The sequence below is a fragment of the Rhea pennata genome, chromosome Z, assembly GCF_028389875.1.
Source record: "Rhea pennata isolate bPtePen1 chromosome Z, bPtePen1.pri, whole genome shotgun sequence".
NCBI classification, from domain to species: Eukaryota; Metazoa; Chordata; class Aves; order Rheiformes; family Rheidae; genus Rhea; species Rhea pennata.
This window is the reverse complement of record NC_084702.1, coordinates 48,298,748-48,325,240: the sequence shown is the minus strand read 5'-3', so window position 1 is coordinate 48,325,240 and position 26,493 is coordinate 48,298,748. Positions and strand designations below refer to the sequence as shown.

The 26,493-nt window shown below is 35.3% G+C and overlaps 1 protein-coding gene across 3 annotated transcripts in view; it reads right to left on the bottom strand.

Annotated features, from left to right (window-relative positions):
• The window catches only part of KIAA0825 (KIAA0825 ortholog), a 250,949-nt gene that overhangs the window by 159,953 nt on the left and 64,503 nt on the right, over positions 1–26,493 (bottom strand). For all 3 annotated transcript variants that reach the window (XM_062599053.1, XM_062599054.1, XM_062599055.1), the window contains 6 exons: positions 19,164–19,334; positions 10,595–10,689; positions 8,647–8,874; positions 7,389–7,654; positions 5,945–6,095; positions 477–667 (listed from right to left, as the gene is read on the bottom strand). In XM_062599053.1, coding sequence (XP_062455037.1) covers positions 477–667; positions 5,945–6,095; positions 7,389–7,654; positions 8,647–8,874; positions 10,595–10,689; positions 19,164–19,334 — 1,102 coding nt within the window. The remainder of the gene's footprint in view (positions 1–476; positions 668–5,944; positions 6,096–7,388; positions 7,655–8,646; positions 8,875–10,594; positions 10,690–19,163; positions 19,335–26,493) is intronic.

Genomic DNA, 26,493 nt, shown 5'->3' with positions numbered 1-26,493 from the left:
TGCACTCAACTTCAGTTTTCCTAAAATGACAGGGAGAAGGGATATCCTCTTCTTGTTCCCTTCTCCTGAGCTCTGGCTTCATTTTGGTAAAGTTTTGATGTGACTTAGGAGCTCCTTGAACCTCTAACTTGAAAGATGACTTGAAAAAGGTGTTTGTCATATGAAAATCCAAATTCTATTGGAATAGATGGAGTTTTCTTCATGAATGAATGTGTGACTTCCAATTCTTTTGCTGTCAAATCTGGACAATTCCACAAAAGAGTTCTTCATTCACTGTCTGGCTAGTATATGGCTGCCAAATATACTTAAATATACCAAGTAGATTGAATTCAAATTCTCCTGAAAATATATAAATTCTGTCTACTCTATCTGCTGTGTTCATGAATATTTAAATTTGAACTAAAGCAGTGTACGACAGAAAACTGAGACCACTCATTTTATCCATAAAAAGTGTGCATTGAATATGCAACCATTACCTGATTTGTGGAGTTCTCTTGTAACTGGGAGAGGCTTGAGAATATCTGGAAGACAGTAGAGCCAAAGATTTCTCCAGTACTTCTGTAAGAATCTCCTGGGCTAACTTGGGAGGTAGAATAGTCCATAGATCATGCTGAAGAGCACAGCAGAAGTAGTGCCACATCTGGACAGAGAATGAACATCTTTCCCCCTAGCAAAACCACCATATATTAAATAATAGAAACACGCCTTCCAAAATGTCAATTTAGTTCCTGTGAGTCTAATTAATTCAATCTGAAAGGAAATAGCTGAAGAGTTTCAGGCACGTGATGACCAAAAAAATGGTCCTTGACAAGATGTGAAACATCTTTATTAACAAAGAAACATATGTTCCATTTCAGTTACACAACTAGAGTTCTGCCACAAAACTAAACCACAAATATTTGACCTCTTATATCCTTAATTAACCTAGTCTCAAAGCCTACTGTTTTAGGTCAAATTTAAAAACATATACAGCTTTTTTTTTTTTGGTCACTAGAACAGCCAGATGAATTTAGTATACCAGCTTCTTTGTCCTCAACAAATAATAATTATTTAAATCACTTAAGCACATGTATTTCCCCAAACTCGTAACTGCCACACATAACAATGACAATGTGTAATAGAGATGCAGAAACAGCAGAAAAAGTAACAACTGAACTGAAGTTAAGTTATTAATGTAAGCCCCAAATTTTTCAGTAAGATGGTTTTCATCTGATAATGGCAATTCATTAAAACAAAACATTTTCTGGGAAGGAATCAATATTGGCATTAATATTAGCCATACAGAGTAGAATCACCTTAGTAATGCACAGAAACAAACACAGAACAGTCAAAAATCACAGTGGTCAATCCATTAATATATCTAAGTACATATTTTAAGTCATGTTTAAATATTTCACCTAAAACTTGCTCAGGAAATAGTACTAGGGGGAAACTGAATCACAAAAGAGATTTGAACCTTTATTTCCCACATTCCAACTGTGTTGAAAAATATTTAATTATTGCTATTTTAGCATTTTCCAATAGAGAAAACAATCTTGTGATTTTTAAAACAAACATTGAATGAGTTTGGTGGAGTTTCTTCTGTAAACAAAATAAGCTGGCTACCTTTTAACCACCCTATATTAGTAGGTTATTGGAAGCTGTCATTATTCTGACAGTATTTTCCTGTCATAATACTTGAAGTGTATTTTATATTAAAAATGGTACCTCATGACAAAGTACTGTAGTACCTGACCTGCAACCACTGCACTAGTCATTATATCTGTGACTGATATATGTACATTTAACTCTTATTTAGAGAGAGGGAAAACAAATCATTAAGAAATACAAATTTTCCAAGTTTCACTAATATAGAAGAGAAAAATGCAATATAGATATGTTTCACAGGAAAATTATAAGCCCAGTTATCTTTGTACATACAACTAAGGACATCTTAGAACTGTTTTAAACATATTACAGCTTCTTAAGAAGATAAAACATTCTGACATTTAGCACAATTAAACACTTGACAAGCGTTTCCACATAGATAAAACAGGATAGTTTCATATTGACAAAAATTGGACCAGGTTAGACAAAAACCAGATTACATGTTTCTTATCTTAAATAAACTTAAAACATTACTGCAGAATATTATGAAAATCTCCATAACAAAGTAGAAGTTTACCTCTAGGAGTCTGAGCATAACTCAAACGATCACACACTTCTGTAAGTGTGGAGGTCTTTGTTACGTTATCACTAATGTTGTGATATACTCCAGTAGATCTTATCCAACTCCCCCCACACCTCCAACTCTAGCCTTGAGACATTTCTACTAACAATTCCCTTTCCTTGCAAAAAACGTCTGCTCTTACAGAGCAAACGTATCAGCTACAAAACAATTAGTTTGCATTCGTTAATGGAAATGAATTTGTTTTGGTCATCTCTAACTGACAAAAAATAAACCTAAAAATTTGCAAAAACACACAAACTTAACAACCAGAAATATATTTCTAAATGAGGTTTCTAATGTAGAATATGTATTCTTTTAAGTAACCAAATGCTGGCAAATTTACTTATTAACCATGTTGTTATAAATACAAATTATTTCATTTTATTGCTTTATGTAATTTTAAGCAGTAAATTGAATAATATCCTTTTTCTAACACTGTGCCACTATTGCAGAAGCAACAGAGTTTCCATGAAGATTTAAATGGGATTCACTCCCTTCTTCTGGCCTGTTTTTCATTTTGTTGCCTTTTCTAGACAATTCTACTGGTAAACATCTGCTATTTTTGCAGGCTTTGTACAATACAAACAGATGTGAGCTTTTATTTAGCTTATATATCAGGAAACAAGCAGCTGGGCTTTATTACATAAGCCACTCAATATTATCTTTGAACAGACAATTCTTTATTCTTTGACTATTAGAAAACATAAGTTCCTAAAACTACAGCAGATGTCTGCTACACTAAAAGCTTGATTTGAAGATGTAATCAGGAGAGCTGGCCCAGTGGCACAATGGGTGTTCAGTGCACTACCAGCAAGATACTGAGCCCCCGAGAGCTTCACTCCCTGGCAGCTCAGACTCCTGAGTGCTGGATGGGAATTGTGCTCAGAGTTCAGTTCAGATCTCACTTACAGTGCCACACACAAAAAAAAAAAAAACAAAAAAACACTATTTGTGTCTTGCAAAATCACCACCTAGCTTTTGTTAAGAGATATCAAACTCAAGGTGGTCTCACTGTGATTAGAGTACTGTATTTAGTCTCCAATTCAAATGGGTCTTTTGGCTTTTCTTTTCCATTTACTGCTATTGGATCAGGTGCATGTCAGAGGGAGGATAGGAAAGCCAGCAATAAAATCAGTTATAGAAGTGTAAAAAAAAATATATATATATATATATATATATATATATATTATATTTCAACAATACAGAAAAGAAATAATACTTTATAGACTTACCCATTTGCTACCAATCTTGTTCACCTCAGATGTTACCCTTGTACAAATAACTGCATATGGAAACTGTGGTACTACGTAATCAAATACAGACAGTATCCTCCCTCTTCACTTTTTTTTTTTTTTAGTGTTTTTGTTTTCTTTTCTTTAGCATATCTTAGGTCCCATCACGTAAGTCAAGTAGTTTTATTAGTCAGTACAGAATTGGTGGGGAACGGAAAGGAAGGCAATCACATATTCTTTCTAATACCATTTGAATGCCCTGTACTATTGAGGGAAAGGAAGGCAGTAAGTTCATATGTTCCCTAAAATGCAGGGTTGCCATTCAGTTTATTAGTTAACACACTATACAATAATGGGGAATAGAAAGGTTTCTTCCTCTTCCCTTTTCTACTACTGATGCAAACAAAATCCAAGGTGAGATACAATATTATCACAAACTTCACAAATGAAATCTTTCATAGTGCAATACTTAAAACCAAGAGACAAGAGGAGAAGGGGAAGTGAGGTCCTGAGCCAAGCTAGATTCAGGAGCTAGATATAAACAGAGGCAGAGAAACAAGAGCAGCTTCCGCTTAGAAAAGCAAGATCATGATACTGTTTAAAGCAGTGGACCCCACTGACAGTGCAGCAAGGGCTGGGAGCCACTGACTCTCTCACAAAGGCAAGAGTGTGCTGCCAGTGAGAAACTAAGAGCTCATATCCCGTGCCCTCTTGCCACCTCTTGCTCCTGACGACAGGCAAGGGGTCCTGGCTCCAAGCTACTTTTGTGTTCCACGCTCAGCAGGATCTGCATGACCTTAATATTCACAGAGGCAAAGCTTCATAGCTCCTGCTGAGCACTGGACTGGGAAGGAGCCACCTCTCACAGCTAGAGGTTTCAGCGGTATGTTGCTTCTGTAACAAGCAGTAGTTCTTAAGCCAATCTCTTCCATTCAGGATGCCTACAAAAGCGCAGTGGAAGTAATGGCTGCTAAGCATCACACCTCCTGAAGGCGTTCTGAGCAGATTACGGCCAATCTTTCACAAAAAAAGCAGCATGATGATGAAAAATTACATGCTGCGTACCTCAAGCGCTGCAGGTATACAGAGCTGAAATACAAGTTTTCAGCCCTTCATACACAATCCAATTCCGATCAGTAATGATAGAATTATTCAGCTAATCCATACTCTTTTTTGCTGAGGCAACTATTTGTAACCATCATGTTTCCTCAGTGGTGGATAATCGTCCACCATATAGGTATTGCAATGGGGTCACCAACAAATGGGACACAGAGCCAGACGGACTACAGCCAGTGTAGACCAGATCTAAATCAGTTTCCAAAATCTACTTTTTTTCCCCTTCTCCTTTTTGTTTTTCTAAACCTTCTTATCAGCCTAGGACATTTAGGCTCATTTTAAAGCAAAAGTAAATGCTAATTTCCCTTTTTTAAGGGAAGGGCATTTTGATAGTATCACTCATATAAAGTCTATTTAATCAACTGTCCGATAGAGGTTCTTGTCACTGATTCACCAGCTCTTCCTTTTACATTTCTAGAATGAGTATATTCCAAAGAAAGTTTTCTTGCATTTAAGGATTCTAGAGAATACTTAAGGAAAAGAAAAATCCTAATTCTCTCACACGGCAAATGTAATAAGCAAGGCCAGGACTTTGTTTCCAAGAGACCTCAGTTATTAGTGTTTAAAAAAACCCCAAACATTTAAAATATTAACTTCACTCTGAAATTATGCACAAATAACTTCAAGTAGTAAATATATGGTTAGACATATACTAGACATATAACTAGTATAAGTCTAAGCATATTTAACTGTTGTTAACAGTTGTTAAGAAAGAGGAAAAAAAAAAATCAACACATTAGGATAATATATTCAATTGATCCTTAGGATCTTTCCATAAAATCATTAAGGTTGTAATTTAAGAGCAGACCTGTGACACTAAAATGCAGGTGAAATAGCACCAGTCATTTCAGAAACATATACTCAAATTCTATAGATACCTATATTGACCATCTTTTCTGTGACATCTTTCACTCACAAAAGGTGCAAAGGGAACCAAGGGAAAATAAAAATTAAAATAAATATTTAATCAAGCTAAAAATTCCTCTGAAAAATTAGCAATCTTGCATTTTCATATGTTGAAGTTCCTATGAGAAGAGCTAAAAATGAAAGTGTCTTCTTTTGTTATATATAAACATCTTGACCCTGATGATCACAGCTTCTTTATATAATTTATGTATTTTCAAACTATACTAGGGCACAATATTTCATTAGACAAATGACAGAATAACATTTTAATGATTTATCTGAAGCCTTTTAATGACTGTTTTCCTACATCATTTCTAATAAAAGCATTTTCAGTTGCCTACAATAATAGATATTTAAAAATACCACATTCCACCAATATTTATATAAATAATGATGATCTCATGTTTCTAATTAGTCAGAAAGCTGGCAACCAGTAAAACACATTTTGTAAAAGAGAAGCATAGTAAACTTAACCTCACACCTCATAAAAAGCTTTGTAGTCATCCCAGTGGTGGCTCTCGGCATCCTGTAAAATGCTTGTAGCACAAACTCTGACGCAGTAGTTTGTAACTTGAAACTGGAGAATGTTGATGAATTCCTGATATTGTTGGACAGGCCCTAGGAACAGGGGTCTGTTCAGAAAGAATGATCAAAGAGGGAAAGATTGAAAGGCTGTGCAGTAGGAGGTAACAATGCCCAGTACTTCAAATGGTTCTGATTATTAGATATCAACCATTCATTTCCTCCTGGTCCTGGTGTCCGAACCCCACATTCACTTTTGGAAAAAAAAAAAAAAAAAAAAAAAAAATCTAGTCTTTGTTTCACAAGTTCTTTAACAATATATATTTTTTTCTTCTATAAATTCTCATTTAACCAAATCATTTAGAAGTAAATTATTCTATCATATTTTTTGAGGAAAGAATATCTTTTGTCATTCAGTAGTCATTATTTCTGGGACATTCTGTGTTGAAACATAATTAATTGCATGAGCAGTAAGCGTGAAAAATAAAACAGAGTCCAGAGATTATTTTTGGCAGGTATGCATTACAAGCAAACTCTTTCATATACATATATGAATTATAGAGCAAAATTCTGGCTCAGATTCCCTGTTCACAAAAACATGCTCCACTTAGCGTAGGGTGGTTGATCAGAGAGAAAGTAGCTTAACAGTGCACATAACCCCTTAGAAATCATACCTTCTTTGAAAATTGTTTAAGTTCAAAGGTTCCCCCAACAGGCCCAGTTTCTAATTTTCAATCACATATGGTGGGAAACACATGGATCAATAATGAGATTCCTGTATCTTAAGTCAAAATCTCCTAAAAAAATCAACTAACGTGAGTTTATTGCCCTCAGATCAAATCCTTGCCTAAATATGTCTTAGACCTTACACTACTTCTTCGTATCTTCCTTTTTTTTTCTTTTTTTAAAAAACTTTTTATCCAATGATATAGAACTTAAATTTTTTAAACTTTAAATACTTACATTTCTTAATACAAACAGTGTAAGGAAAAAGTGCAGAAATGTGTGTTTACATTATCCTCTAAAGATTGCTACATGCTAAAATCTAATTTTATGAAAATTCAGCTATTGCAATGGTCAGAAAAGGAAATTAAAAGTTTTAGCCCTCTATTTATACCAGAGCACAATACACTGAACTCTGGACAATGCTATTTACTCATTTCAATAAATAAATATATTATTGACTTGCAAATGAAATGCAGATATTAAAAATAATTTCTTCTGGCTACTTTAGATCATCACTAGCTTTGATTTACGGCTTTCCTAACATAGTACATGTAGTGCTTATGCTAAAAAAAACCCATGCAATTTTGAGAACTCTTGCCTTACAGTATCACTAAAATGGAATGAGGACCTACATTATCTATGTTTGAATCAAACTACTATATGTAAAAGGGACTCACTTTTTGCTGGTTTCTTTCATTAAATTGCTATACATTGTAAAATGCTGTAAGACATGTATTGCTGTGGAAAGAGCAGCATACAAGTTTTGCAGTGGAGCTTTGGAGGGAACATCTTTGCTTCTCTCCTCTAGTCTTGCCAGGACAGCTGTTGCTACTTTGCTGCAGGCCTCTACAAAGTTTGTTCTAATTTCCTGAAGAGAATCATCTTTGCATGCCAGAGCCAATGGAAGCAATGTGTCAAGTTCTTCCATGATGTCAGAACAAAACTGGGGAGAAATAAACGTGGCATCAACTTATTTGTATTCTGACAGTACTGTTTAATTTATACACACTAGGGTCAGATTCTTGAATAATGAAATTGGCGTAAGACAAATACATTGAATCAGCTTTACAAACATTTCACTCTTGTACAGGGAAAAAGCATTTATCTACAGAGGATGAATTATTACTTCATTCTTTCTTGCTTTAAAGATGCATAATATATAGAGAGAAAAAATTAAAACCACTTAGGTTAGCAGTGCCTTCATTTTGTTTGACTTCATTAGATATACATTCAAAGCATAAGGCTAATTATATGTAAACAGAGATAATTTTCTAAACTAATTTCTTTTGAAAAAATCATAAGTACATTTTGAATACTGAATTTGAAAACAAACTTCTCATGTCTTAAGTGCATATATTGACCTCCCTAAAATTATCTTCCAAATATTTATGTGCTATTTTAAGCAAGACTTAACAGCTTCCCACATTTGTCTGAACAGTTGCAAAGCTTACTAAATTCAAAAAGTTCATATACTTATTCCATTAGACAAACAATTTGATTAATCAACACAAATGACCTTTTGGCCAAATCAAAGAACTCTTACTTGGCCATACTATTAGTTATGCTGATTAGTTAAATGGCATATCTAAGGAAAGAAATACAGGAAATCCCTTTATAGTAAAGCTTCAAAGCTTTCAAACATTTTCCCATCAGACCACTTGGTAACAGAGCAGATACTAATCAGAATGTTTTAGAACTTTTTGGATGAAAAAAATAACGCCAGCAAAGTTTAAAAGTTAATTCTTTCAAGTACAGACTATGGGCTATTGTATAAAGCTCTGTTCAGCATCATATTGTAATGTGTCTCACTTTCTTCTTAATTCCATTTATATAGGATATAGAATATTAATGGTACTGTAAGTACTTCAAAGCATAGATGGCGAAACAGCCTTGGCATTCTGTCTCCCCTCAAACTTCAGATCTTTTGATACCTGCCTTAGCAATTCGTTTTGGTTGCTCCTCTTGTTGGACTGCTCCCCAGGACTTCCTCTTTTGCTGGTTGTTTACAAGACTCATTGCATAGCCTGCAGCTGAAGACTGCTCTTTCTGCTCATGTTGAAGAATTTTAGTTGAAAAATCCTCAATTGCTATTGTTATACAGTGAGCCACAGAAGACGACAGGTCTTTAAATGCATTTCTCCAGCCAAAATCCAGAGAAATGGGCTGAAATACATATTTTTATTAAGTCCATCCAAATTCATTACAGCGTTATTGTTGAGATGGCTCTAAAGTTATATGAATATCCATGAACAAATTAAAAGGACACCATCATCTTTTGAAATTCATATGAATAACTTAAAATACACTTCACTAGCCTTGAAATTATATTAAATGGAATATATACTTAAAAACGAACATGCCTAATGATATTAATTTGTTATCAAACTGATTAAAAATGAATTTATAAAAAGCTTGTTTAAATAAAACTGTTTTTATATAAAGCTATGCTTTACCTTTACACTTCTTACCATATTTAATGCAATCTATTTAACAAATATATTTATAACTATTTCTATAGTTCAGCAAGTAATCCAGGAACAGATACCTCAAAATAATTTTGAATTTTTATTGCAGGTTAACAACTGAAAGCTGCTAACCACAAATATTAATAGCAAAACATTTACAGAGGCCATTTTTAACACAGTCACACTGTATTTCATTTCTTTACTGCTGGATTTAGCAGAGATTAAAATGCTTAAATAGAACTGTCTATCTTTTAGCCAAGGAAGGATTTCACTATAGTTTGCATCAGGAGTTCTCACCCTTCTATGAACAGTGACTTCTAAGGTTATCTGAAGCGTAACTGTGGCACAGAAGACAACACAGTAGGAAATTGTTACTTTTCCACTAATTTTGCTTTGCATAGCTCATATGACATGAGGCAGACTTAAAGCTTACCAGTAGTGGCCAGCTGAGACCTGCACCACTGTAAGAAGTGTTTTAACGTACATAAGAGGTACTCCAAAGATGCCTGCCACTGAGGAGAAACGCAGCGTTTCTAACAAGCTAGAGCTACAATCCTAAATTGGAAGACAATGAAAGGGGCGATAAAGCGGAGCCCTCCCCACTCACTCCAATCTAGAAAACGCCTCCTTCTTCCCCTCACTCCTAACACCCATCTCCAGTGAGCGCACGGGCAGCTACCCACACACCACTTCTCCTCTTTCTTCTTTTTATTTATTTATTTTTATTTTTAATTGGGTCAAGTAAGGCTCGATCATCTCAAAATGTCATTCCTTGTACTATATCAAATAAAAGAACATTAGCCTCACAAACTGATTCAAAGGACATTTTAAAAAGTCATTTCAGTCTTAAAATTGAGCTGTTAGTAATTACATTCCACTACGATACACGATCAGATTTTTGGGGGCAATTAGGTCTCAAACTCATTTGAGTAAATGGTAGCCAAACTAAACCTTCATCTTTTACATACATTCTATTAAGCATAGTGCTTACTACACAGTGACATGTGGCATCAAAGCAACTGGACATTATGTGAGCGCATCTCTACAGAAAACATCCTTATGATCAAATCTTAGGAATCCAGTAGATTTAAGGCTTTGCTGCATTTGAGAACACATGAAATATTGAAAAAGCTATCCTGTTCTTGCATTCTTTTACTATTTCTTTTAAAATGTGATATCCTATATGTCTAATATTAAATCTGTTCTGTTATTAAATGTTGAAAAAAAAGAAACCACTACTTCATGAATGCTGTAAGATTTTATTCTGCTTTAACTGAGACTTTGAACCCAGAATTAGCTGCAGTAGCTAGATAATGGAACTCTGGCGATAGGTGTTTATAATGAGTACGGTGACAGACTATTGGAGACACAGACAAAAGAAAATCCCCTACAAAGTGCAAGACTCTTTTCATACTCACCTCTTTTACCTGAAGTAACTGTTCAGGAAGCACACTGGTTTCATTTGCTCTAGTTTCTCCTATTAAAAGCTCCCCACTAGCTTTCTTCAGAACTCCTGCACAGTATGATAAAGGGGATCAAAGGTAAGATTAATTCTGTAGAAAAGTCAGCAGCTTGCAACACCTTCTGATATATCAATATGTAGCATAAAAAAAACCCTCAACAAGATGTAGTGGAATACTAATGTTATGATAAAGCCAAATTCAGATTATACACAGCTCCTTTTACATAACATGATGAAAACCACATCCCATTGTATTCATATTTTATACATACGCACATACAATGCATAAAATATAGCTTCTTTTGTCATTAATTCATTTTTATACTGATTGTGCATTCACCTATTTCTAGGGAGAATAGATAACATTAGAACAGCTGTGTAGAAATTAATTTCTATTCTTTGTTCAATAAATTAAATGAATTGCACAGTACTGTATTTTTATAGTTTTTACTTATTTGGAAATGCCAATATGATAAGAATAAAAAGACAGTTAATTAGTACAATTATTATAAGCAAAATAATGGCCACAGGAACCATAACAGGTGAAGCTCCTTGAAAAGGCCTCGTACAAAGGCTCACTCATAAATCTTGAAGTAATGGGAATATTGCCATGGTTTCAACAAGGATAAGCCAATATCCAGGGTAGCTGTCACTACCATCAGTGTTGCATAAGGACCATGGAAGTAAAACCAAACTGCATTTTTAAAATCCATCTCTTAGCATAAGGTGGCAAACAGTACAGGTATAAATATTCTTAATATATCTGAGGTGAAATTAAAAAACTGAAATGATTGGATGCTGTCAAAGATTGCTAAAGATAATCTTTTAAGTATAAATTAATAGGTCTCTGGTCACCTAAAGGACCTATTCCTTCAGGCCATACGGCCAAGGCTTAAAGAGCTTTTCTATTTCTATGAAATGTCCAATGCTTGTACATGCATAGAATTTCATTTACGTAAAGTTGATTTTATCTTTCTCCTAAACAATGCATCCTATGCAAGAGAACATTCTGCTTTTCAGACATCTATAAAGCATTCTAAAGCTTGAACTTTTTTCCCCCCCAAGTACAGCTTTCATTTGCATTTTCAAAGGAGATCAGAGAAAAACAGATTTGAGCTGTGAAAAATGAAAGGAAGTGGTAGAATATACAAACAGAAGAGACTTCCCAGGTCATCTAGCTCCCTTATCATTAAAAATACGGTGTTGGAGACAGCAGCACAAACTTAGTGCTTTTTTCAATATGTCTTAACGTATTATATGATGAACTTTCCTGCCATTCCTTTAAAAACAAAACAAAACAAAAAAAAACAAACAAACAAAAAAAAACCCACAACCTTGAATAATTTCTAAGTCAGCTATCAGGATATTTTTCCTCAAGGTTATTCTGTTTTCTACCTTAACTTTGCCTCATTTTTTTTCCTGGTAATTCTCCTTTTTTATAGATATGTCATCTGATTTTAACTGTAAGCATAATTTGAACAGATAGATTTGAATAGCAGATACATATTCACATTTTCTTGTTCGCATGACATAGATCATTTATTTATAATTCTTTGACTCCTTCTCAAAAGTCAAAATCCATTAACCTTTCAGTTCTTCTCAGAGTGCACATCAACTTGTTAATATTTGTAGAGTTGACCTGAAGCAGGTCATAGTATTTTAAAATAAATCCTCAGCTGTTGCAAACTACCACAGGTCAGTCCAACAGAGCTCTGATAACAGAAGTAATGGATCCCCCAGATTTATCAGCACTTAAAATTAAACATTAAAGCTTAAACTGAGATCCTTGCATATTTGTAGAATTGATGTCCTACCTTATTAAAAACTCATGTCTTAGACAAATAAGTATTTAGCTAATGTAGATTTGTGTCTCCAGGACCAAAAAAAAAAATCTAACAGATTTTTTTCCCAAGACAAAGCCAAATGATGCTTCCCTCAGCATCACTCATTTTAAACCCCCCCTTCTTTTTAAATCAACAGGCCCTTCCTGTACCTCCTCATTTTGTTTTCTACAATTGCCTGGGCACTCTTGCCCTATATTCATATACATACACACTCCAAACTCATTTTCTGGTCTTCCCAAAGAAGCTCCAACCTCAAGTCTCCTACCTGTCACTGAGTTCCTCCGCTTTCTCCGAACCTCATCTAGCAGAGTTGGCCTTATGTCCTGACCAACTTAAGCTCCAGCTAGCAAGGGCTCCTCTCATGCTTTTCCAGATCTGCTGACTTTATGCACACTAGCCACAGCCTCCTCAAAGCCTCTGTACTTCAGATGTGACTACAGCCTTCTCCTCAGTAATTGTTTCCACATAGACACATACAGCTTTTCTGTCTCGTTACCTCGTCGCTTGTCTTTTGACCGCTTTGCCCCAGTTGGCAAGGTCCCTTGGGAAACAAGAAAAGAGCTTTGCCTAAGAGACTGGTACAGTTGCCATAGTGAAGCTCCTCAGCCTAAATTAGATTGCCATTACACTCACAAAGACAAGCCATGGAAAGTAGGAAGAACTTCTACTTAGATAGCCACAAGTCTTTGACTCCTCACAAATTCTTTGACTCCTTTCTTTTCCCAAATCCCATACATCAAACTCCTTTGTGAGGAAGATACAAATGTGTGCTATACTTCTCATATGGCTGCTAGAGGAGAGAATTTGCAAACGCAGAGTGAAAGGAAGCAAGTGTCATGAAAAAAAGCTTAAAAAAATTTCCCAGTTTTTCATACTTGCTTCCTTTCTAGGATATACTCTATACCCCCCACACTGAAAACCACTGTTCTTGATCTTCAGAGAAGATAGAATCATCCAGAAATCCTTGCCATATCTTTTTTGAAGAATTTACAAACTCGATAAACTGTTCATACTGTATGTACTTCCTTCAGTTTTACCAGGCAGGAAGTCTGAATCTATTCAACAGCAAATATTCAAGAAAGATTGCATTAAGCATTTCACTTAAAACTTTAAGCCAACTTATCATAATTGTATTAAAATTTGTCTGAGATTATCCTTCTCTTTAAAGCAAATCTTTTTTTGCCTATGGCCGTATTGCCTGCAATGTATTTAATTCTTTCTCCCACTCAGTATTTGTCTATTATTATAATGTTGATGACAATAGAATGCATTGCTAATAGAATTTCTTACATAGAAGAAAAAATTATATCAAATTGATTTTTCTACAGAACTCAAATGCTTTCCATTTTTTTCATAACATTCTGGAGCACAAGAACTGTCATAATCACTTCATCTAACACCAGCATAGATTAGCTATGCATTAAGGAGACATTTTCTATGACTGCTCACTAACTGAGTAAGGTAAGTAATAGTATCACCAAAGCTCCTTGCCAAATCCAAAGTGGGATTCAGCAGCCTCAATCATGACTTTTACTGAAAGCATACTGGAGATACTATGTCTTGAAGAAACGGGGAGATACAACTCCCCACAGATATAAATGAGCAGAAGAAACAAAAAAATATTTTACTAGCTATAGATTTAAAAACATTCTATATTCTGTCTTTCTTAATGGTCTACTTAATTGTTGTGCTATACTGAGCAAACTGTAATAACAGATACAGAAAATTTATATTTGAAATCGAACTCCTGCCTCGTGCGAATTCCATCTTCACATTAGCTTGATCTGCCAAAAACTAGGTATTTGTTAAAGTCGCTACTTGAACATCTTGCTTTGAGACCAAAGCAAAAAAGGCTTCCTTTCTTGAATCTTTATAACTTCAAAGTCTATTAAGAGGTTGCACCTCATAATTTGATTCTGTACTCCCTGCATTACACTTTCCAGAAATGGATTCAGAGCAAAGGATTTCTTCTTATACTGTGAAGGGAAGACCTTTGCAGATCTTTGTGGTCCCCTGAGGTAAAGCTTATAAACCTAAGGGCTTGACAACTTTGCCCACAGTGTTTTCAAAGAGCTCCATTGGGAAAAGCTTTTCTTGGTACTCATTATCCGATCTGTCCAAAGTTCACCTTTCTCACTGAAATGGGGGGAAAAAAAAGTGAGAGACAGATGAAAGTATGTTAGATGTTTTTGATTTTTAAAAGTCTCAACAAGAGGCTTCTGAAATGCCAGAGGAAAGAGATCTCTACCTTAAAGATGGAAAGAAAATGCAATTTGGCATGATTCTAAATCAAGATCTCCTGCTTAACCCTTAGCTACAGCTGAATGTTCCAGGTTCCTTCAAAGAAAAGGACCCCTGTGATGCTGAATGTACTAGGTATGTCAGAACACTTCAGGGATTTCAACTGAATGTAAAACAAGAAGTAGACTGTCTCATCACAGTAGGCATGATGAGATATCTGCAAAAGAAAGAGTTAAATAGATATTCAAAAAAAAAAAAAAAAAAAAAACAGAAGATGGTCATTCCTTTCATTTTCTGAAACCTACTGCTAACAGTGGAAGGAAGTAAGGATATGCAACACTAGGAATAAATGTTCCATAATTGTTAGAAAAATAAAGATACCTTTCCTCAGAAAAGCAGAGCGGTAGTCCTGTCCAGATGACATACTAAAGTTCAGTGATGGGACAAAGCCCCATTATAACTTATTTTTAAGTCTGAAAATCTGTCACTATTTTCTCCCTTAAGAGAAAGATTAAATACTACATTGGTAGCACATAAAGTGAGTATTTACACCACCTTTTCAGTGATTTGTTGTGTTTAGGTAATGCAAGTATTGCGTTGAAATGAAGCATGAAACTTGGCATGCACATACTACTCACTGAAGAACATATGTTTAGGTTTGAAAATTAAAAGTCAAAAAATAAAATCAGCATGAACTGGATGGAGAATACTGAAAAGAAGATACAGTGGAAAATACAAATCATAGAATTTTCTTCTATCTATGCAAAACAGTTTGGGAAAATGAATATATTGAATATAATCCAGAAGATACCAGATATAGAACTCAAACTGAACTCAGAGAACTATCCATATCACCTAAAAAAAAAAACCCTGTACATCCATCTCCCTACAGAGTTCACTCTGGTTCACTGTTTCCTTTGGTGCTATTGTCTGCCATGGGGTTACCATCAGAGAATACTGGTAGGCAGTACTTCCCTCTAACATCTATTTTCAACCGCCTAAATTGGTCTTCATAGGATTCCATTGTGCACACTGCAAAGAAACTTGTCTTGTTGCCAGCTAGAACTGTGAACTACATGTCTTTCTTTTCTTCACTGTTCTTTTTCTGGTTCACAAGCAACCTCCTACCAAAAGCAGAATCCGCAGAAGAGACTACATCCAAGCGATAATGCAATGAAAAAGTATGAAGAGAAGCCCAGGTGGCCACCTTGCAAATTTCCAATGTGGAAGCCTTCGACCTCTCCGCCCAAGAAGCAGCTATAGTCCTAGTGTAATGAGCTTTACAAACCCTGGGAGCCTCTTTACCCTTAACTACATACGCCTCCCTAATACAATCCCTTAACCATCTAGCTAAGGAACTCTTAGAAGCCATTTGACCCCTCTTAAGACCCCCTAAGAGTACAAACAATCTGTCAGAAGATATGAAATCTTTGATTCTTCTGTGATAAACCCTAAGTGTTCTTCTTACATCCAATTTATGCAGCCATTCCTCTTTGTCATTGCTGGGTTTAGGGAAAAATGAGGGCCAAGAAACCGCCTGGTTTAGACAAAACTCACATGTCATCGTTGGGGCAAAAAAGAAAAAATTAAAAAGAAGAACTGTCCAAAGAACTACTTTGTTTCTGATGGAACTTTACACATGTTCTGTATATCAAGATTGAACTACCACTGGATGTGCTGAACAAAAATCAACCGAAACTGCCATTGAAACAGCAATACACAAGCACAACACATGACAGGACATGAGTACCCGAAAAAAAAAATTTATTGCCTCTCTGCATTAATTAAATGTATAAAAGGCCTCCATCAATACTAAAAGCAATCAAAAAGAAAAGGAAAAAAGTGCAAGGTTCCAGTCTATGTGATGTGCAGGGAAAACCTCAGCTCACTTGGATGCTAGTCTACTTATTATGAATTGTATAGTTTTCCTTAATTTAGCAGCAGTACTACTTGCAGAACACTGATTCTTCAGGTATGCTTACATTGCAGTGACTGCAGAGTAGTTTAGATGCATCCAATGGAGGTTTAAACAAGTGAGAAAGAGCATGGGTAACTGCTAGCAACAGCAGCACACCACTCAATCAGAGCTAATCTACTCTGCTTCTTAGGCTAGGTCTACAGCCTCTGCTGCACTGTAAACCTGCTACTAATACCTGAGTTAATTTAAAACTTCTTTGGACAGATCTGCCCTACACAACCTGTTAAATGTTTTACAAGATTTCTAATAAGAAGGCTTCTAAATAAGTACAGAAGATGACCATTATATTTTCTAGTCATATACAGTATATGCATTCCAGTTAAAATAAAGCAAGGATTTTAATGTCTGATCAAAACTCATGTTTCATCAGTGAAAAAAAATTAAGATTATTAGCCTAATATAGGATATTAACACAAAAAAAATCTTAAATCCCATTTGGTACTTAACAGAACTTGGAACTACTGGGAATGTAGCTCTCATTCTCCCATATCAAATCATCTTTCACTTCCTCACTACAACTGAGATTTCTAACAGTATGAAGTGAAAATAATACCAATAAACCCTTCTTCTTGACATATTTTTTGTTGTTGTTGTTACTCTGGCCATGTCACATGTTCTGTTCACATATTCTCCAAAAAAAAGATACAACTGAGCAAAGTTGTGTGAGTAAAACCACCTGATCAGAACAGCAAAATTGAAAAGATACGCCTGATGACAGCGCTAACCTCATCTGTGGAAGATTTATCTTCACATTTATTTCAATTTTGTGTTTTCTTTAGACGACTGCCTCCTACAAAATGATCTAATTTTGCCCTCTTAGAGCTACCACTTAAGAACAGACTTACTATAAACACAATTACTGTAAAAGAATTTTTCTTTAAAAAAAAAAAGAAAAAAAAGGCTTAACACACTTTTCAGGAGCAGTTCAGAATATAATTAAGCTTGGGGAAATACTTGCAGGATAAAGTCCAAAACATATCTTCTGGCAAGTAAAATAATTTGTTGTTAACATTGAAATCATTAATTACTGGAGATCACAGGTCTTCACATAGGCTGTAGTTAGCTAAACACGTCAAGTATATTTCCCATTCCAGTGTTTTTAAAAAACTTTCACATTTTATCCCAGAAAATATAAATAAAAAGAACACCTAGAATTATCCAATTCTGTTGAACGTATACTTTATCCTACATGTTACCACTATGAGTCTAAATCGGAATAAGAGTTACAATAACACCTCTTTATCAAGGCCATAAGTAGTAAAGCATACTATATGACAACATTTCTTGAAAACAACCAGTAAATTTGAGATTAAAGGAAGCAGAAATACATTGAGAGCAATAGCAAAAATGGAACTCTGAATGCAAACTGTATTTGAGCTTTGATGTATATTCTAAAAATATATAGGTTAACCTATATATTATTTTACAGAGTGTCAGTATTTCAGATGAAGAATCCATCAAAAATCTGTGCCTCTGAACTATTTTTATTTCATCTTTATTTTTATTTATTTATTTTTTTAAAATCAATTTAGTATTCTGAGACCACAATCCCCAAACATCTTTCTTCTCAGCCTACAGCTTGAGTACAGAAATACCAAGTATTAGACTCCACCTATCCTCTTTCCCTAAGCAGCCTGGCCTCATTTCTGGTATGATCCTTTCCTGCACTATAATCAAAGCTCTTGAAACCACTTGCTCTCTGGTGACCTGGAATCTCTCTACTGGCAAAAGCAGCAGAGTAGAACACGTGTGAGCGAGCTGTGATCTGGAAGGTGTTATTCATGAGAATTTGGGGGATTTCAGGTTCTCCTCACCTGACATGAATACAATCAGATGAAAAAGAAAGTGAGCAAATACAAACTAGAGGCTTGAGGCTGAAAAAGTTTTATATAAAAAGCCCCAGTGAAGTCAATGGGATAAGCATAACAGTAAACATGGTATGTATTTGAAAGTGTTTGTAAGAACTATAGACTACAGCTGGACTATATACTAAAACATTTAGTTACATGTAAAACAAGATTGATTACAGTGATGTCCAAATCAGTGTTTTCCTCTCCTGAAAAAGGCAGCTTTCCAGAACGAGGTCAGAAATACTCAAAATTTCAAAGAATGTAGCCTCCATATATTATTTTGATTTATTTAAAATATAGGCCATTTATACAGATTCGATAGGAGATACTAATATTTCTGATTATAATATTTGATAACTTCTCATTTGGTTCTTCATCAATAACTACTGTATATCACCGTACTGTATATCTATACATAAGTATCTGTTCTTTTCCACAAGTCATAACTGTGCTTAAATGTAAATCTGCATATTTCAAAACGATTTTTCAGTGGATATGGTAATATACTACTTTATATAATGAGATGATATATATTAAGTTAATTTTGAAAAACACATAAAATTATCCTTTTGCACAAACCAGAATCAATAAATAAGGAAAAGCTTCCATTACCTTGAACATTCTTATTCTTCTCAGCAAATGAAGGCACCAACAGAATTTCTGCAGAAAGTTCTTCAATTTTTTCTTCCATTAGTAAAAAGAGATCAATAAGTTGAGAAAGACATTTGAGCTGATACAATGTTAAACAGAAGCTCCTTCCTTTTTTGTGGTGTTCTTGGGAGGCTGTTTAAATAAAATCATGAAATACTTCTTACTTTTGCTTAAAAAAAAATTATCTTGCAAAACTGATCATGTAGAAAAGTACAGCACACCAAGTCACCTCATTTTTGTCCCAGCATAACAGATCCTCTTTCTCACTCTAAGCTATTATTACATTAGTTCTTACTAATCCTTTGGCATTTTTCAAGTATCCAAGAAATTACAATAGAATTCCAGGTCCAGGTTGTATTATTTATTAACTAGGAATTTTCCAAGCAAAAGATCTATACAGAGAACATTCTTACCTGCATTTTACAGGGGGGGGGGGGGGGGGTAGGAAGAGTGTGTTGCAAAAACTGATTGAACAAATGAAAAAGCACATCATTACTATATTTTAATGGTTTGGGACATCACATCACTACACTGTCACTCTGCAAGTCACCTTGTCTGTTTAACAATCTCCTAGCACAATACAGTTGATGAATATGACATTTGAGTGAAAAGAGACATCAATCTAACACTCCACAACTTTAAATATGTGGGGTTTGAAAACAACTGAGACTGTCAGCGAACAAATATCAGCAAGCATTATACCTATAAGCATTTGGTGTTTAAAAGAAGAAACTGAACATTTTATTTTGAAAGGTTAACACTTACAGTCATAACATATAATCATGTCACATCAACCAGATAACTCTGCTTTGAGCACAGTCAGACTACAAAAGCCTGTGAGCAGTTTCCAATTTGGTTTTGCCAAACTACACTGTTTAAACAATTTTAATTTTAAAACTTCTTTAAATATAACAAATCTGCACTTCTTTGCAAATTGCTGTGAGCTGATACCATGTTCCTATGGAGTTTTGTTACAGATGTAATATCAGCAGAACAATTTATGTAGAAAGTGTCAGTGAGAGCCAGAGTAGTTTGAAAGATAGGATCTGAAAGACGAAAACACATACAAATTGATTGAAATGTACTTTTGTGTGTCATCTTTCTCACCTTTGCAATTTGAAGTATTCAGTTCCTTCCTTTTTCATAGATCTTTTTCTCTCTCTCTTTTTTTTTTTTTTTTTTTTTAAGGTATTCACAAAGCACTTTTAAGTAGACGTAGATTATGTAGCAGAGCTGAGCTCTGCATACAAATCCCCTAATTCAGTATTCCAGTTTTGGAGCCTTAGAGATTGAACTGTGAGTTTTGCATCCACATCTGAATTTCCTCAAAGTTCTAAACAGATGTATTCATGCTAGTCCTTTGCATTTCTAAGAATGGCAAAAGAAAACATTTATATATAATTGCCTCTGTCTGTGCCTCTACTCTCTGAATAACAAGGAAATTCTATCACCAGATTTCCAATTTTAAGTCTTATACTTCCAATAAAAGACAAACTACTACTTAGAGAATTTTTCACCTTTATCAGCAAGCTTGATAATGTAAACTGAGTGTGACTGATATGACTGCCTGAGTCTGCAAACAGACAGAAATAAGAGATCCAAGAAGTGAGAACCACGAATCATATAATTAAAAAAAAAAAAAAAAAAAAAAAAAAAAAAAAAAAAAATCAAAAGTCAAAAAATAAACAATGGAATGCTAGTCATGTGTCCTCCGACTGGAAAAATCTTATGATGCTTCTGCCCGTTCTCTTGAGAAAGAAAGCAAGCTACCAGCTATGTGATTGCCCCAAGCTACATTGTCCTCATTAGAGTGAAATGATGCCTCCACTTAAAAGCCAAAGGTATACCACAAATGTTTTTAGAATATCAAACCAAACTCAGAGAAATAAAAACTTTTATTTTTACTTTTAATGACTATTCAAAGTATATTTCAGCTGGAATCAGAAGATATCAAGTTCAAAGATCCCTCTTCATTCATACCCTTGAGAAGCTGAGAGACTGCTTTAATAAGTTATGAAGTGTATTATATGCAAACCAACACTTACATAATCTTCAAAGTAAAATTTTACTCTTTAATACTACACATAAAACATACTAACTAAACATACTGTGATATATAAATTAACATACATCTTCACATGAAGAAGTGCTCTAATCATTACATAACTTCCTCAAAGTAGAAAAAGGCAGAAATAACACATTGGTTGAAATACTTAGAAACCAAATAAGAGATAAAATTTCTATTCCTTAAAGAAAACACTATTTTACTTTATACAGATGAAGAGTGCAATTGTTCTTCCATATTACTGAAAAAAAAAATATTGAAGACAGATGAAACTGTAGACCAAAAGGGCATCCACACTGCGTACTGTGGCAAAGCCTTGAAAGAAAGGTCCTGCAGCAGTGAGCACTCCACAGACGCATTCTACAAGTGGGGTAGTCACACTCTAGCAAATGAAACCTGAAAGTTTTCTGTTGTACACTGTTCTTGTAAAGAGTACAGACTAGCTTCTCTCTTGCTCCTGCTGCTAAAGGCACGGCTTATTAAAGAAAGGGTTCCTTCCAGTGAAGGAGTGAATTACACCTGGACAGGCCTTGGAGAGTATCAGTCAGTGGTACTTAACCTCTCTTCTCTCTTTGCATGAGTTCACATACACACTCTACCAAAGATTAGATTCTCAGCAATAACCCCAGCATCAGTTACCAGGCAGAGTATCTCCAAGCCCTGTCACATAAACAAGTGCTGCAATGCAGTAAATGCAGCAACAGTTTTGGATACACGAGAAAACACCGTCAGAACTGCAGGCAGCTACAAGATAACTGTATAGGACACAAGTACTGCATTATGCAGTCAGCCTAAGAGATTACTTGAATTCTGGCTGGAGGTGCTTTAGCCACTTTTGAAAGTTCCATATTTACAGTTTAAGAGTAATTTGGTCTGCACCTGGATATTCTTTTGGACAATCACTATGCAGAGACAAAAGAACCCTAGTATTTCCTAGAATGAAGATGGATAGCCTGAAAACTTTCTTAAAGGGCCTGGGATTCATGATGACAAAATAAGAGATCCTTTTTGACTTTCAGCAAATGGAGTTAAGCAGCCAATGTTATCACAGAAAAGTGATCATCACACACAAAAAGCAGGAACAGATTGGTAAGTTCTGTAGTTGATTGTCATGAACAGCCACATTGCATATACTGAGGCTGCCTGAACTGCTTTTAAGGCTGAATCTACTAGTGGAAGACTCATAAGCCAGGAAGATAAGCTACCTTTCAGGCACAACAACAACAACAACAACAAAAAAAAAAAAAAAAAAAAAAAACAAAGTCACAGTATCAGGGAGCAGCAAGAGCTGGCTGCTTCCTACAGGACAGGGAACAGATCAATAACATGGCCAGCGGGCCAAGCTTCTTACCTGCCAGGAGCCCATCTCGCAGCCCAGGCAAGGCAAGGCAAGCAGAGCAGACCTGCAGGTTCAACCAAGAGTCCAGATCCTCAGGCAAGCTCACAGTGACAAGGCAAGGCTGAGGTCAAGCCAGGAAATCAGTTCATAGGGCAGGGTAAAATCAAGAAGCTCCACAGCCATTTGCAGGTATAGCTGTGAGCCAAGCTGGAGACCAGTACTCCTACAGCACAGCTGAGGCAGGGCCCATGTCTGACCTTAAATAGGATCCTGGGCCTATCACAGGGTTGGAGGGGCCCAGGTGAGGCTTGTTAGGGTCATTAGGACTTAGGCATAAAGGGCCTTGGCACACAGCACTTAAGAAGCTTCAGTTTTCTGACTAAAATACTGGTAGAACAGGTTGTCTTTGTAAAATTGTACTTCCCATAAGAGACTTAAGCTGAAAGCAGCATAAATATTTGGCTATGAGTATCCTCTTAGGAACAGAAAGCATTTGAGGCTTCTACTACCAAGCTTGTGGTACCTTTCTGTTAAAAAAAAAAAAAAAAAAAAAAAAAGCTATAAAGATATTCTCAAGTAAATTGAATCTGTACTTGTACCAAGCAAAAAAAGCATGCTAGTTAACTACAAAAATCTGGAAGAAAGCAGAGGAATAAGTCTGTAATGTTCATAATCCTAATATCCCCATCCTGTTATCTGTACTCTTAACCTTCAAAGACAAAGGGAGCATAAAGGGTACTTCGTTTCCTCCGGCATGCTGATTCACCATCCCAGCCATGAGATGACAGGCAGCAGGAGTCTGACATGCCAAACAAGCAGACTCTCAGAGAGCTTTGCTGATAAAAAAAAAAAAAAAGGAAACCCTAGATATGACTAATATTGAATGTTTATTAAATTCTGCAAGGATTATGGCAGATTGTGCTGGTGTCAAGGCAGCTGATGCAGTCATACAGCAGTCTATCATCATCAGAGAAACAAGGCACACTGATTTTTAAAGTTTTGCCTTCGACTTTAGCTGAATGAATTGGAGATGGCGAAACTTTCCTAAGATCTAAAGAACAAAGTAGACCAACTATTTCATCAGAGACCATTTGGCTGATCTTGTCCAGATAAAAACTTACTATTGGTCTTCAGGAGCTAGGAATGAGCAATCTGATCTAGTTGATCAAGTGTCCTGCTAAGCTAAGGGTTAGAGACAGATTACACTGGTACTCAAGCTTCTGTTTAGATCTCACCCAACTCTGGTACCATCAAAAAAGTGGCAGGTGCACAGATCTTTCCAAAGCAACATGAAAATCTCAAAAGTCCAAGGATGGAATGTGCTTTATTGGATATTACATAGCTGAAAAGAGGTCCTGAGTGAAGGCATCAAGACCACAAGGAATAAAAGCTATTCATTGAAAAAAGAAGTCTAGTAATAAAAAGTGTAAAAAATATACAGAAAAAAGCAGACTGGTCCAGGCCCCATGTCCTCCAAATTTATAGAGTTATGATAAACATATATCAATAATAAAGCACAAATCAAGTTCAATTTACTCTTTTAAATGGCCTACTACTAGTTCAATGAAGTCACTTCCTCCCTCAAAAGAAGTAGAAAAATTATACAAAAAATACATAATCTTTGAAATGTTTTATCTTTGAGATAAATTGCTAACTGGAGCAATCTAAGCTCCTGCTTACTCCTTGCTTATTATGCAATCTAAACATTAATTGAGCTCTCAAAATTCTCAGTAAAATGTTTCAATGTCTTTTAGCATAAAATCTACAGGGGCTTGCATTCTGTAACATAAAGTTAATCCAGGTTCTTAGATAAATTTTCACTCAAGTGTTCCTACCATCCATATGGAAAAAACCTTTCACTTGCACTTTCAAAAGTCCTAAGCCCAAAGCAGCTTAGTCAGCTGATGTATACATCAGATATAAATTAGAGCAGAAGGTCCACTGGAACCCAGCTTGTCGGTTCTCTTCCCCAATGCTAATTTGCAGTATTACTCAAAATCTAGCATTCTTTCAATACTAATTCCACAATTTCCTGCCACCACCATCTCTTGAACCAAAGCTGAACTCACCTAGGCACAGGTCGCCACCAACCCTGGCAGAGACTTCCTCAGACTGAAAAAATACTACTGCAGTAGGTAGAACTATATAGAAAAGATTACAAAAGAGCCCACATGCAAGGAAGCATAGGTTACGTTCAGGAACCACAAATTCCTGCAGAAACAATCAAGAGTCAATAGCATACATAGGGCTTTGTTGCAGAAATGGTGACATTGGGTTAACATTAATTACTCAGCTGCAGATGCTGATCACTTAAAATGAACATGTAGTTTAAATATACCCTACAAAAGCTAAGCATGCTCATCATAATTTTCAACAACCAGGTTTAGTAACACACTAGCAAAAAATATTAAATAGAACAGAGCAAAAACGTCTTTTGGTATTGAGCCAATGAAGTGCTACACAAAAAATTTCAGAGAGCTAATTATTTAGAATCCTGATAGGATTTTGAAGACTCAGAAGCTCTACCCTGGGGATAGGTATGCTGCCTTAAATGTGCTTTTCACCTCTATATCTTAGACTTGAAATACTACACTGAAAACAGTCTTAAACTAACTGGCAAACTACTCCTTCTAACAACAAACAATGAAAAAGCATGACTCAACACTTTTTTTTTTTTGAAGCATGGAAAATATAGTAGTCCAAACTCAATTAAATAGCAACTTAACTGAGGTTTTTAATATCACATCCTGGTAATATAGTGCAATAAAAAATGGTTTTCATGTGGACTGATTATAAGAGATGTCAGTGGAAAAACTTGTATAATCTGAAAACTTATAAACACCTCAGGTAGGAGATAAAAAGTGACAGCACATTTAGCACCTTTAAATGAAGAACAGGAACGCTATTATTCAAGTCCACAAGAAAACACTGCTCAAGGCAGTTCTCACATCATCATCCTCTGGATCACATTGTCCACAAAACAGGTAAGAAAGGCCTGCTAAGAGTTAACTTATCTGAGGACAGTGGCTCTCCTGTTTCCATGTACTGAACTACAGCAAAATGAACAAAAAATCTGCCAATATATTTGTATTAACGGTTCCGGTTATACACAACTGTTGTATTTGACAAAAAGATCTTGCGAAGAGACAAGATCTTTATGACACAAGCATAAGAACACATGATCATAAGAGCAGCTATGGTATACATCACTAGTCCTTAGTGGCTATTTCATCATCTCCTCCTGTTACCTCTTCACCCCATATACATTTTCAGCATCTATAACACTTTGTGGCAAGAAGTTCCACACTATAACTACACATTGGGCTAAAAACATGTCCTTATAAAAATATCCTTTTGTATGTTTGGGTATTTCATCTGCTAGCTTCTTTGATGCTCACTAATTTTAAGAATCAGGAAACTACTGATTCATGTTTGTTCTTTCAATGCTTCTCATCATTTTGTACATATTATTTACTACTTCCTCAATCAGTTTGTTTTCACATGAAGAATTCTAGTTTGCTTATTTTTCTGTATATGAAAGCTATCCTGCATTGTTGATCACCTTACTGCCCTCGTCTAGATCTTTTCCACTTTTTTCTCTAAAGGAACAACTGAAAAATATGCCTATATAGACTAGTGAAACAGACGATCTCAATACTGTAAAAAGATATACCTACAGATTACTAGTGAAATCAAGGACAACTTTGTGATATTAACAGCGAGGTAAATAAAAATTCCATCTTCTAATGATTTCAACTGAATACATTGTAGAGGCTACTTCTAATAAATAAAAATTCTAATATAAGAAATACAAAAATTATTAATGAAAAATAATGAAAAAATCTACCCTTATCTAAAGAAAATATGGAAAAACTGAAGAACCATGT